Here is a 13,754-nt window from a genome sequence, read left to right on the forward strand (position 1 = left end):
ACACGCGGACGCAAAACAGAAAATAATATGTGACCTTACATGAGATACATCTAAATTATCAACTTAACTACGAGATAACCATAACCTGGTCAACTCAGCTAAGCTGTATGGTTTCCTTCCAATAATCAATCCAGTATTGTAACAAAATATACAGGAGCTATTGACACCATTAGATATTTACTGAAAGATAGAGATAGAAGCTAGAACTGTATACGAGTTAAGTAGAGGTTATTCAACGAGTGATTGTTGTTTATGGTATTTCTTTCGCTCGAGTTTTTTTTTTTTTTTTTTTTGAACTTTAGAAAAATAACTAGGGAGAGTGAAAGAAATAGCATATACAGCAACCATGAGTTTGTGTAATCCGTTTCTACCACAATAGAAAAGCTATATTCTGAGAACGAATTGGCCTGCTTTGTGTCAACGTGTGTTCTTTTCATAATATCAGGTGTAGTGTAATGATATGACCTAAATTGAACTTTCGCTAATGAATATGCAAAACTGACAATTTTGGAGGTGTATGGAAATATTACAATTCATTACAAACCACAAATAAGTAAGAAATAAGTGCTTTAAAGCAATAAAACTGATTAAAAAATAGATAATAACAAAAACAACTGCGAACTACTTCTTTTGCGTTATCGTTTCCGGAGCATTACTATCATATTGTGAAGCGGCCTTCAAGTGTTAGCCAATCAAATTGGGAATTCTACCTCATCAAGTGGTCAATCAGGGATCCAATGCGAAGACACTTCCGGGGGAATTAAATCCACCCACCTATTATGGTAGAAACTGAATTAAATCATTTGCTGCGGGGGTAATGATGACATGATAAAATCAAATCTATAAAATAAAGTAGCTCTTACTCTGAATTCTCTCTCCGTAGGACATATTCCATTATTCCAGTTTGCGGTCGTGTTCCCAATTTCCACCAATCAGTGAGCACCTTCCGGTTCTGTGCTGCGTAGTCACTTAAGTAGATTTCGCCGACGTGTTGACTTCCGCTGATTACAGAGTGCACGGTAGGACCGGTACCAACATCCAACAGGCGACTTCCGGTAACCCGTGCTTAATAAACATTGTGTCAAAAGTCTTACTTTTGATAGAGAAAACACACAAGCATGCAAAGAAAAACGTATTTCTAACTCAACATAGATATAAAGAGGTAAAATCATTTGAATAGATATCAGTGTCACCATCTTGTGATGTATGCATACGTTTAATATATTATTAGGAACGGGCGAGTATAATGTTCATGTAACTCGTGACCAATTCTTTTGCTGTATATTGACAATTAAATATGTTTTAACCAAAATTAACGTAATATAAATTGACATGTAGATCCGTCAACACGGAAAAGAAGTTCATTTTGTCATCCGTTTAATCGACGATACATGTCTCGCATAGCTAGGTCGATTCATGGTAATGTCACATCCTCAAACTGGGAGCCAGGGAAGTGTCAGCTGAAATGGAATACATGCATCTCGACCATTAATTGCCCATAATACTCCTAGAGGCTTTTAATGCGTGGACTGAGAATTTGTTACAGTCTACATATATTTGAGCAAATTCAGCAATACTTCAGATTTACGTATCCACTATTCCCGGGTACATGCATGATCAATTGCAGCTCAATTAAGGTTCAAAACTATATTTACACTAGGTTATAGATTATCGATACTGGTTACAACACAATCCTGTCGTATACCAGTGTGATGGTGATTTTTAGCGGTAATCTTATTCTAGCGGTGATGTTATTTTGGGGGTAATCTTGTTTAAGCGGTAATCTTATTTCGGCTTTAATCCTATTTTAGTGGTGATTTTATTTTAGCGGTAATCTTATTTTGGTGGTAATCTTATTTAAGCGGTAATCTTATGTAAGCGGTAATCTTATTTAAGTAGTAATCTTATTTAAGTAGTAATCTTATTTTAACAGTAATCTTATTTTAGCGGTAATATTATTTTAGTAGTAATCTTATTCTAGCGATAATCTTTTCTTAGTGATAATGTTATTTTACAGTAATCTTATTTTAGCGGTAATCTTATTTTTAGCGTTTTTCGCACCGGAAGCGTTCCGCTAAATTATAATTGCGCTACTTCTAGTTTAGGTACTTAAGCTAATCTATTTTAAGTTGTCGAATTTCGTTTGAATTTTTCAAATAAAATATGTTTAAACTAAAACTAACTAAACTAATCTATTTTGATTTGGTTTTGCACAAAAAAGTTGAGTGCATCAAATTAAGTACGTTAGAGTACTCTGTTGACTTAACTCTATAAAATGAATCATTCAAGTTTTTTCCCGTCAAAGTTTCGTTTTTCGCTCATTCAGTCTTGAACGGATACAATATAGAACTGTATTTTTGTATGTATGTATAGTGTAGTTGTATTATGATAATTGCAGTTTGGTATATATGTATACTGTATTTGTATAAAGTTAATAACCGTAGTTTTGTGTATATATATATCTATGTATACTGTTGTTGTATAATGATAATAACCGCAGTTTGGTATGTATGTATACTGTAGTTGTATAAAGTTAATAACCGTAGTTTTGTGTATATATATATCTATGTATACTGTTGTTGTATAATGATAATAACCGCAGTTTGGTATGTATGTATACTGTAGTTGTATAATGTTAATAACCGTAGTTTTGTGTATATATATATCTATGTATACTGTTGTTGTATAATGATAATAACCGTAGTTTGGTATGTATGTATACTGTATTTGTAAATGATAATAACCGTAGTTTGGTATACATGTATACTGTAGTTGTAAATGATAATAACCGTAGTTTGGTATGTATGTATACTGTATTTGTATAATGATAATAACCGTAGTTTGGTATGTATACTGTATTTGTATAATGATAATAACCGTAGTTTTGGTATGTATGTATACTGTTGTTGTAAATGATAATAACCGTAGTTTGGTATGTATACTGTATTTGTAAATGATAATAACCGTAGTTTGGTATGTATGTATACTGTATTTGTAAATGATAATAACCGTAGTTTGGTATGTATGTATACTGTAGTTGTAAATGATAATAACCGTAGTTTGGTATGTATGTATACTGTATTTGTATAATGATAATAACCGTAGTTTGGTATGTATGTATACTGTATTTGTAAATGATAATAACCGTAGTTTGGTATGTATGTATACTGTAGTTGTAAATGATAATAACTACAGTTTGGCATATTTGTATGCTGTAGTTGTATAATTGTAATATGCGGGTTTGATTATGTTCTGTTTATTATATCCAAAGTAATGGCTATTTTGATGAGTACAATCTAAATGTTATTGGCCCGTATCAGATTTTAAAAAGGCGATGAAACATCAATAACACAACACAACATGAAAATGAAGTCGTTTAAGATGACAGCGTGCATAATTTCATTCCATTTTAACATATTTTTTGGCAAACAATTGGATTCTTCATCAGGCTTTAGCCTGTATTAAAGTTCTCTCCATAACAAAGTACATTTATTACAAATAATGCGTCCGGAAATTGCGACGCCCGGGTGTAAAGCTCCAGAGCGTCTTCGTTGCCACAGGTGTAAAATACGGAAATGTTTAATTTTCCTATTTAACTGTTACCAATCAATCCAATAAGACTACATATGATTCCGATAAACTGTGAGATTTACAGTCATTTCGATCGCGGATTTTGCTGTATATGTTGCATAATTCGTGGATTGGGGCACAATTTGGTTATACCCGCTTACACTGTAGGCGAATTAGCAAAAAATAAGAAGTGTTTTTCCTGTCCGTTGTCCTTGCAAGTTATAGCCAATTTATCATATTGCTCCGTGGTCGTCTTATTTTCCTTGAAGGACAGCATTATCACATAAATATATATATATATATCTCAACCGTTCTTCCGATCCCGTCTTCGGGGTTTATTTTCTATAGAATTTATCGTTGCCCGGATGTAAAACTCTTCGACGCCCAGGTGTAAGCATCGGCGCCCGGTCAGTACGATTGAACCCGGTGTTATACCACTTCGCGATATCGGCGTTCCTTAAATGAACGGTTCAATGGCGCAGTGATAGTCTGGTACTTTGCATTAATATTACTCAACTCGTGAATATTGATTATAATGTAAAGTGACAGTGTACATGTATGCTTATAGTATACTCAAAAAGTTTATGTTCGTTACATGTACCATCAGCAGATAAGGTAACTCAGAAGTTAGCCCGAGTTTCCTCTGACCCTGACACCATGTACGACATGGTGTCAGGGCCAGAGGAAACTCTGGCTACTCCGAAGCGAGTGTGTGAATCACATGTCATTATTTCAATATCATCAAACTAAGGGGTCAGGGGTATTCTATTTCTTTTTCTTTAGAAAAGGACTGGTTTTGGATAATTACCAAGTTAATGTTTGTAGTCTACTTTTATTCTTCTTATAGTCAACTTCTTTTTCTTCTGAAATGTTCCTTCGCATTTGTCTAGCTACTAAAATGCAGCATCACACAGTTATGTTGATTTTGCAATGCGATGGACACTTAATACAATTCCAAAGCTCGATTCAAATACATGTTTTATACATATCAATCATTCTCTAGCAAAATTGACAGGATACAAAATGTTTGATGGAATTTCAAGCTTCCAAAGTATTTCTGAAATGATACCAATGTGTTAAAATAAATCACTGTACATGAGTACTAAAATTTCTGGAAACTACATACGAAATGTGATACATGAGCAATGTGATTTAAGAAATATGAACAGTGAACAGTTTACCTGTCCTAAAAGTATCGCGTAGAATATCAAGAATGAACTGTAGAATTTAGGGTGGTCGGGTGGCACAGTGGTAGCACACTTGCCTTTCACCTAGGCGGCCGGGGTTCGATTCCCCGATCGGACGTGAAAAGGTATGGGATCACCTGCCCGACCACGTGGGTTTTCCCCGGGTACTACGGTTTCCTCCCACAGTAAGACCCCTCGCGCGCTTCAATCCGGGCCAACAAGCGTGATTAATATAAGTTAATATAACTTGTTTCGCAATTGTTGTAAGATAAATAAAGTTTACAAGTTTTAACTGTAGAATATCATCCTTGCCTACAGCCTCCAGGGAACGTTCATAGTAAGTACTGATGTACTAGTGAAGAATGTTGTCTTAACGTACGTATTAAATAGATAAATGAATATTACTAGGCGTCACAGCTGGAGAAATGAGATCGAGACATTGGTTATGATCCACTACATGAATTTACATTAGGTTATGGATCCACATACATGTATGTCAAATGTTGTGTAGGCTTTACAATATATCAGAAACCAAAAAACAAAATCACAAAAAAGTACACAAAACTGAGAAAAAATTATCAGAACCCACCAAATCTGAAGAATGTTTACGTCAAGGGAGCAGTGTTCACGACAATATCTGGGGAACAACTTGAAGTGACTTCATATTTATTTATATGAAATTTGATCTAAGCCAGCTCGTCCCCGGATGGTGGTGTGCCATGCTAATCCGATATCTGTTAATAATAATTATGGTCGATACGGGATGCACGCTTAAGTTTGTACTCATTTGTAATTTATGAGACATAGAGGATATCTAACAGTGTCTTCAGTAATACCAAATATATTTCACGAGTGGGGCTAATATTTTGATATTTTTCACGAGTGCGCAGCACGAGTGAAAAATATCAAAATATTAGCCGCACGAGTGAAATATATTTGGTTTTACTGAAGACACTGTTAGATATTCTGTTTATTACATTTTTTATCAACGAAAACCTACCCCGTATACTAACTATGACTACAGCGATAATTTGTAAATAAAAAAAGTAGTTTCCCCTGTCCAGGTGCTGACATATATGTCGGGCTTTCTGATTGGTCAATTATTTTGGTATTTTCTAATCATTAATTTGATTGGTCAAATCAGCAAAAGTGATATTTTTCACTAGTGAAAAATATGATATTCTTCACTAGTGAAAAATATCACTTTTATAGAATGAATAATTTTTGATATTTCATTGGTAAAAATGTAATAAATAACTATATATGTTAATGTATCCTTCACAACTGTATCTTTCGTGTAGTTGAATTATTAATACTGTATTTTGATTAAGTGACAGTGAATGTTAACTTCTCCCGTATTTGGGTTTATACTGCAGAGTTCGAAGTCTTTGTATAGCGTGCATTTTCATACGTCACCGTCAAATCATCTTCGCTAGAGCCAAGGTTTATGATAACGTTAAACTGCAAGAACGTTCGTGTAGTGTGACGTAATCAGAACCCTTGGTTAGCGAAGATGCCGTCAAATGTAAGATAAACCAAATTCACGGACGGGGGCATATAGGCCTCGCAATATTGGTTATATTTTGAGGAAGCCATTTTAGGTCTACTATTAAAAGAAAAACAATTTAACAATGCTTAGGTCTACCATTTATTTCACACTGAAGTATCTTATGTGTTAAGGAAGTGATATTGTGAGTTTTTAACACACCCTATTTATTTAAAGAAACACAGGAATACTGATTACATTCATTACGACTTTGTGATGCAATAGTGAGGAATATCAATTTTGAAATGTATTGTAAATATGAAAAAAAAATCTTCAAAATGAAACGGTCTTTTTTGGAGTTATTGCGTAGAAATCATTTGTATTTGATAAAAAATCTTTTGAGCTTTGATATTCATAAATCTTAAAATCTAATCTTCAAGGGATATATATTGTCAAACAATTCAGTATATATGATGAATACATTGTATATCTTTTTTCAGTAAGAACCACTTGCCGTTAGAATGGCCGTGCCGTTAGAATTGCGGTTAGAATTGTCGTTAAAATTGCCGTTGTAATATTGTCGTTAGAATTGCCGCCGTTAGACTTTCCGTTAGAATTGTCGTCAGAATTGCCGTTAGCATTGCCGTTAGAATTGTCGTAAGATTTGCCGTGCCGTTAGAATTGTCGTCAGAATTGCCGTTAGAATTGTCGTCAGATTTGTCGTTAGAATTGCCGTTAAAATTGTCGTTAGAATTGTCGTCAGAATTGCCGTTAGAATTGTCGTCGTTAGAATTGCCGTTAGACTTGCCGTTAGAATTGTCGTCAGATTTGCCGTTAGAATTGTCGTTAGAATTGTCGTCAGATTTGTCGTTAGAATTGTCGTTAAAATTGTCGTTAGAATTGTCGTCAGAATTGCCGTTAGAATTGCCGTTAGACTTGCCGTTAGAATTGTCGTCAGAATTGCCGTTAGACTTGCCGTTAGAATTGTCGTCAGATTTGCCGTTAGAATTGTCGTCGTTAGAATTGCCGTTAGAATTGTCGTTAGAATTGCGGTTAGAATTGTCGTTAGAATTGTCGTTAAAATTGTCGTTAGAATTGTCGTCAGAATTGTCGATAGAATTGTCGTTAGATTTGCCGTTAGAATTGTCGTCAGATTTGCCGTTAGAATTGTCGTTAGAATTGTCGATAGAATTGTCGTTAGAATTGTCGTTAGAATTGCCGTTAGAATTGTCGTCAGAATTGCTGTTAGAATTGCTGTTAGAATTGCCGTGCCGTTAGACTTTCCGTTAGAATTGTCGTAAGATTTGCGTTAGAATTGTCGTCAGAATTGTCGTCGTTAGAATTACCGTTAGAATTACCGTTAGAATTACCGTTAGAATTACCGTTAGAATTGTCGTCGTTAGAATTGTCGTTAGAATTGTCGTTAGAATTGTCGTTAGAATTGTCGTCGTTAGAATTGTCGTTAGAATTGTCGTTAGAATTGTCGTCAGAATTGCCGTTAGAATTGTCGTCGTTAGAATTGCCGTTAGAATTGTCGTTAGAATTGCGGTTAGAATTGTCGTTAGAATTGTCGTTAAAATTGTCGTTAGAATTGTCGTCAGAATTGTCGATAGAATTGTCGTTAGATTTGCCGTTAGAATTGTCGTCAGATTTGCCGTTAGAATTGTCGTTAGAATTGTCGATAGAATTGTCGTTAGAATTGTCGTTAGAATTGTCGTTAGAATTGCCGTTAGAATTGTCGTCAGAATTGCTGTTAGAATTGCTGTTAGAATTGCCGTGCCGTTAGACTTTCCGTTAGAATTGTCGTAAGATTTGCGTTAGAATTGTCGTCAGAATTGTCGTCGTTAGAATTACCGTTAGAATTACCGTTAGAATTACCGTTAGAATTGTCGTCGTTAGAATTGTCGTTAGAATTGTCGTTAGAATTGTCGTTAGAATTGTCGTCGTTAGAATTGTCGTCGTTAGAATTGTCGTTAGAATTGTCGTTAGAATTGTCGTCAGAATTGCCGTTAGAATTGTCGTCGTTAGAATTGTCGTTAGAATTGTCGTTAGAATTGTCGTTAGACTTGCCGTTAGAATTGTCGTTAGAATTGTCGTTAGAATTGTCGTTAGAATTGTCGTTAGAATTGCCGTTAGAATTGCCGTGCCGTTAGACTTTCCGTTAGAATTGTCGTAAGATTTGCGTTAGAATTGTCGTCAGAATTGTCGTCGTTAGAATTGTCGTCAGATTTGCCGTTAGAATTGTCGTTAGAATTGTCGATAGAATTGTCGTTAGAATTGTCGTTAGAATTGTCGTTAGAATTGCCGTTAGAATTGTCGTCAGAATTGCTGTTAGAATTGCTGTTAGAATTGCCGTGCCGTTAGACTTTCCGTTAGAATTGTCGTAAGATTTGCGTTAGAATTGTCGTCAGAATTGTCGTCGTTAGAATTACCGTTAGAATTACCGTTAGAATTACCGTTAGAATTGTCGTCGTTAGAATTGTCGTTAGAATTGTCGTTAGAATTGTCGTTAGAATTGTCGTCGTTAGAATTGTCGTTAGAATTGTCGTAAGAATTGTCGTCAGAATTGCCGTTAGAATTGTCGTCGTTAGAATTGTCGTTAGAATTGTCGTTAGAATTGTCGTTAGACTTGCCGTTAGAATTGTCGTTAGAATTGTCGTTAGAATTGTCGTTAGAATTGTCGTCGTTAGAATTGTCGTTAGAATTGTCGTTAGAATTGTCGTGCCGTTAGACTTTCCGTTAGAATTGTCGTTAGATTTGCGTTAGAATTGTCGTCAGAATTGTCGTCGTTAGAATTACCGTTAGAATTACCGTTAGAATTACCGTTAGAATTGTCGTCGTTAGAATTGTCGTTAGAATTGTCGTTAGAATTGTCGTTAGAATTGTCGTCGTTAGAATTGTCGTTAGAATTGTCGTTAGAATTGTCGTCAGAATTGCCGTTAGAATTGTCGTCGTTAGAATTGTCGTTAGAATTGTCGTTAGAATTGTCGATAGAATTGTCGTTAGAATTGTCGTTAGAATTGTCGTTAGAATTGCCGTTAGAATTGTCGTCAGAATTGCTGTTAGAATTGCTGTTAGAATTGCCGTGCCGTTAGACTTTCCGTTAGAATTGTCGTAAGATTTGCGTTAGAATTGTCGTCAGAATTGTCGTCGTTAGAATTACCGTTAGAATTACCGTTAGAATTACCGTTAGAATTGTCGTCGTTAGAATTGTCGTTAGAATTGTCGTTAGAATTGTCGTTAGAATTGTCGTCGTTAGAATTGTCGTTAGAATTGTCGTTAGAATTGTCGTCAGAATTGCCGTTAGAATTGTCGTCGTTAGAATTGTCGTTAGAATTGTCGTTAGAATTGTCGTTAGACTTGCCGTTAGAATTGTCGTTAGAATTGTCGTTAGAATTGTCGTTAGAATTGTCGTTAGAATTGCCGTTAGAATTGCCGTGCCGTTAGACTTTCCGTTAGAATTGTCGTAAGATTTGCGTTAGAATTGTCGTCAGAATTGTCGTCGTTAGAATTGTCGTCAGATTTGCCGTTAGAATTGTCGTTAGAATTGTCGATAGAATTGTCGTTAGAATTGTCGTTAGAATTGTCGTTAGAATTGCCGTTAGAATTGTCGTCAGAATTGCTGTTAGAATTGCTGTTAGAATTGCCGTGCCGTTAGACTTTCCGTTAGAATTGTCGTAAGATTTGCGTTAGAATTGTCGTCAGAATTGTCGTCGTTAGAATTACCGTTAGAATTACCGTTAGAATTACCGTTAGAATTGTCGTCGTTAGAATTGTCGTTAGAATTGTCGTTAGAATTGTCGTTAGAATTGTCGTCGTTAGAATTGTCGTTAGAATTGTCGTTAGAATTGTCGTCAGAATTGCCGTTAGAATTGTCGTCGTTAGAATTGTCGTTAGAATTGTCGTTAGAATTGTCGTTAGACTTGCCGTTAGAATTGTCGTTAGAATTGTCGTTAGAATTGTCGTTAGAATTGTCGTTAGAATTGCTGTTAGAATTGCCGTGCCGTTAGACTTTCCGTTAGAATTGTCGTAAGATTTGCGTTAGAATTGTCGTCAGAATTGTCGTCGTTAGAATTGCCGTTAGAAGTGCCGTCAGATTTGCCGTTAGAATTGCCGTTAGAATTGTCGTCAGATTTGCCGTAATAATTGCCGTTAGACTTGCCGTTAGAATTGTCGTCAGATTTGCCGTTAGAATTGCCGTTAGAATTGCCGTTAGAATTGTCGTCAGATTTGCCGTTAGAATTGTCGTCAGATTTGCCGTTAGAATTGTCGATTTAAACCATACAGTGCTTTAAACCATAATTGGCCTGTTATCCAGTAAATTCGCCCATGCACATTCTTTGTGCAAAAAACAACCAGTGCAATAAATCCGTCGATTTCTGGGGTTTTATCGGCCTATAATAGAAACAGATCAATCCACTTATTTTATAATCCTACTGCGAGTTTCCAAATATTTCGCGTCCACAATTTGTTTACAGGGTAATTCTCATGCTGAAAATAGTTTCCACGAGGCTTAAATCACGTGATTCGTATTGTAAATATGGTCACCAAATATGGATTGACTTGATGGTATGTTGACATGTATGATCTCTCTGATTTTGATATTTTATCTTACGCTCGTTGACCAAAATACATGATTTTTTATATTCCTTTATGGGCTCGATGGAATTATCCTCGCGAGATTGTTCTAAATACATGTAAATATCGGGAAACTTCAATCAAAGTATATTATTTCAGGATTAACTTTAATATATTTTAAAATGATGAAGCCATGATACAACAGATCGGGCGTTTTCTAAATAACACTTCATTTTTTCATGTTATAGCTCCATAACATAAAAAATAGATTCAAGTTAATCCTTAAAAAAATACTATTTGATTCCTATTGAGCTACATTTTTTGTATTTTCTATTAGAAATTATTACGCTGTTGTATCAGCCAATCAAAAGGGACGTTGCAAACGGCGACGTCATATTTTACATTATGGACTGATAACATAAGTTTTCAAGCCAACAAAAATGCTTGTTATCAGCATGCTAAAATAAGAAGAGTTATATTTATACAAGGCAAAAATTGAACTTCTAAGACTCAAAATCTTCAATGAAATGAAAAAAACTTACTTGATATCCTATATTCATTTACCTGGAGATCCATCCCGCTTCTAATTCGCTACAGCGGATCACAAGTGTCGCAACGACACATCGTGTTATTGGTAGATCTGAATCAAAACACGACATCACGGAACACAAGTGTCGCACCGACACATCGTGTTATTGGTAGATCTGAATCAAAATACGACATCACGGATCACAAGTGTCGCACCGACACATCGTGTTATTGGTCGTTCTGAATCAAAACACGACATCACGATATTGGTAATAACGACATGAATTAAACGTTTTGTTAATCATATACAGTACCGTGGTATTTCAAAAAGTGGCACTGTTACAGGTACAGCACAACAACATCCAATATATTTACATGCTAGGCTCATATTAATACCTTAAATGTCCAAAGTCAACAGGCGGGTACAACTTCTTGTATTGGATGCATCACAGGCGCAATTATAGTTATCTAACACTGGATGATGGTACCAAGATATAATTACAATCATCATGCTGACAGTGTAGTCAAAAGTCTCCTTGTCCTGGTAGACTTCCTTTGTATCAACGTTAATACCATAGTTTGATTCTAAAATTGCTATAGTTATACTTAGTTATACTTACGGAACAGAAATAATTTATTATTATTTACTAGAATTATAACAGTAATACACACGCAACATAAAAAATGAAGAAATTTAAATTTGTTCTTGACATTGGTTTTCTTAATCGACTTTTTCTTCTTGGGAGTTCCTTCGAAAATGTCTAGCTACCAAACTGCGGCGTCACGAAGTTCCTCAGCTAATTGCTAGCTACCGATTTGCGGCGTCACAAAATTATGTCTGAAAAGTTCCTTAGCTTTCTAGCTACCAAAATGCAGCGTCACATATTTATGTTAATTTTATTTTGCTATGTACACCTGACACAATTCCATAGCTCGATTTAAATACATATTTCATACATATCAAGTATTGTATAGCAAAGCTGATAGGATACATAATGTATGATTGAATACCCAGTTACCAACGTATTGACTGAAATGACACCACAGTGTATGAACAATTGTTGATGCTAGAAACGAGATGTGATTTAAGATACACGATAAGTTAACGGTATACCTGTCCTGAAAGCATCATGGAGACTATCAAGAGTGAACTGTAGAAATTCATCCTTGTCTACAGCCTCCAGGGAGGGTTCGTAGTAAGTGTCGAGGTACCATTCGGCGTCAAAGTCCTCCTCGTACGCCATCGTGTGCTCCTTGCCGTCCATTGTAATGACTAGGACAGGAACTTCTGTTTCAGGAAACGTGGTCGATACAGGATGCCGGGCCCAGTATGTGATAGATACATTTTGTATCTACATGTTATACAGTTTAATTTGTGAAATCTTAAAAGCTTTCTTAATGAGTATAATAATCTTTTAAACACATGTCTATAATTTGTTATCAAAAGAATTATAATCCATTTAGATTTACATATATGTGTTCGGTTATCTATATAAACGTTGTACACACGTGTATATGTTTATTGGTGTTTTCACTTAATAGAAATATTGTTTAAACTAATTAACTAAGTGTATTTTAATTAGTAAGTTGTAAAAGTTATTGAGTTCTGTAGCTAAAAACACTATCCACGGATAGTAACCCTTCAAATTATAGCAATTTCCTTCTGAAATAATAAATTCGTCCTGTCTATATAAGAATTATATATCTGCATGTATTGATATACTGTAGCAACGATTTCGTCCTTCTCACAAGAGATAATTTGGTTGTAGTTCGTGTACGCAGTCTTCGTCACCGGAATCACGAATGGACTTTAATTAAGAACATTAAAGACCAGACTTGAAACTAATTACACTATTATGAATCAGAGAATGGGACCTGTTGTCAATATATCAAGGGGATCATACAGAAACATGTTCTGGGGTTCGGCACAATCATTAAATATATAGCGGGTTACACAAAGAGTGGTTGTTTGATATAGAATTTATTTCACACGAGCTTTAGCAAAAATCACAAGCCGTGTGACCTGTTTAAAAAAAATAACTTACGAGTGTGAAATAAATTCGATATAAAAAAATCACGAGGCGTGTGACCTGTTTCAAAAACGTGGTCAGGTATTATTTATTAACATTTCAAAACCCCTAAAATCCAGTTTTAAACGTAATGTATGGCTATACGACCTAGGCAACTACGACGAATATCGTGACAGACTTTCTAACGTTGATTGGGACAGCACTCTCGACAGTAATGACATAGACATAAGTACAGAGCAATTTACACGTTGTTTACTTACAATTGCAATGAGTGTATACCAAAACAAGATATAATTGTAAGAGCGAATGATGCTGTTTGGATGAATGGTGCAATTAGAAAATTGATTTCGTAGACATAAGTATATACACCGCAAG

At 35.3% G+C, this 13,754-nt stretch overlaps 1 protein-coding gene across 1 annotated transcript; it reads right to left on the reverse strand.

The window, feature by feature from the left end:
* Nucleotides 1-559: 559 nt before the first annotated feature.
* LOC117319677 (indolethylamine N-methyltransferase-like) lies at nucleotides 560-12,617 on the reverse strand. The gene is made up of 2 exons (XM_033874441.1): nucleotides 12,464-12,617; nucleotides 560-1,065 (listed from the first exon to the last, which is right to left on the reverse strand). The coding sequence occupies exons 1-2, from the start codon at nucleotides 12,612-12,614 to the stop codon at nucleotides 860-862; spliced, it is 357 nt and encodes a 118-aa protein (XP_033730332.1). The 5' UTR covers nucleotides 12,615-12,617; the 3' UTR covers nucleotides 560-859.
* Nucleotides 12,618-13,754: the final 1,137 nt, after the last annotated feature.

The sequence above is a fragment of the Pecten maximus genome, unplaced genomic scaffold (assembly GCF_902652985.1).
Source record: "Pecten maximus unplaced genomic scaffold, xPecMax1.1, whole genome shotgun sequence".
Classification (NCBI taxonomy): Eukaryota; Metazoa; Mollusca; class Bivalvia; order Pectinida; family Pectinidae; genus Pecten; species Pecten maximus.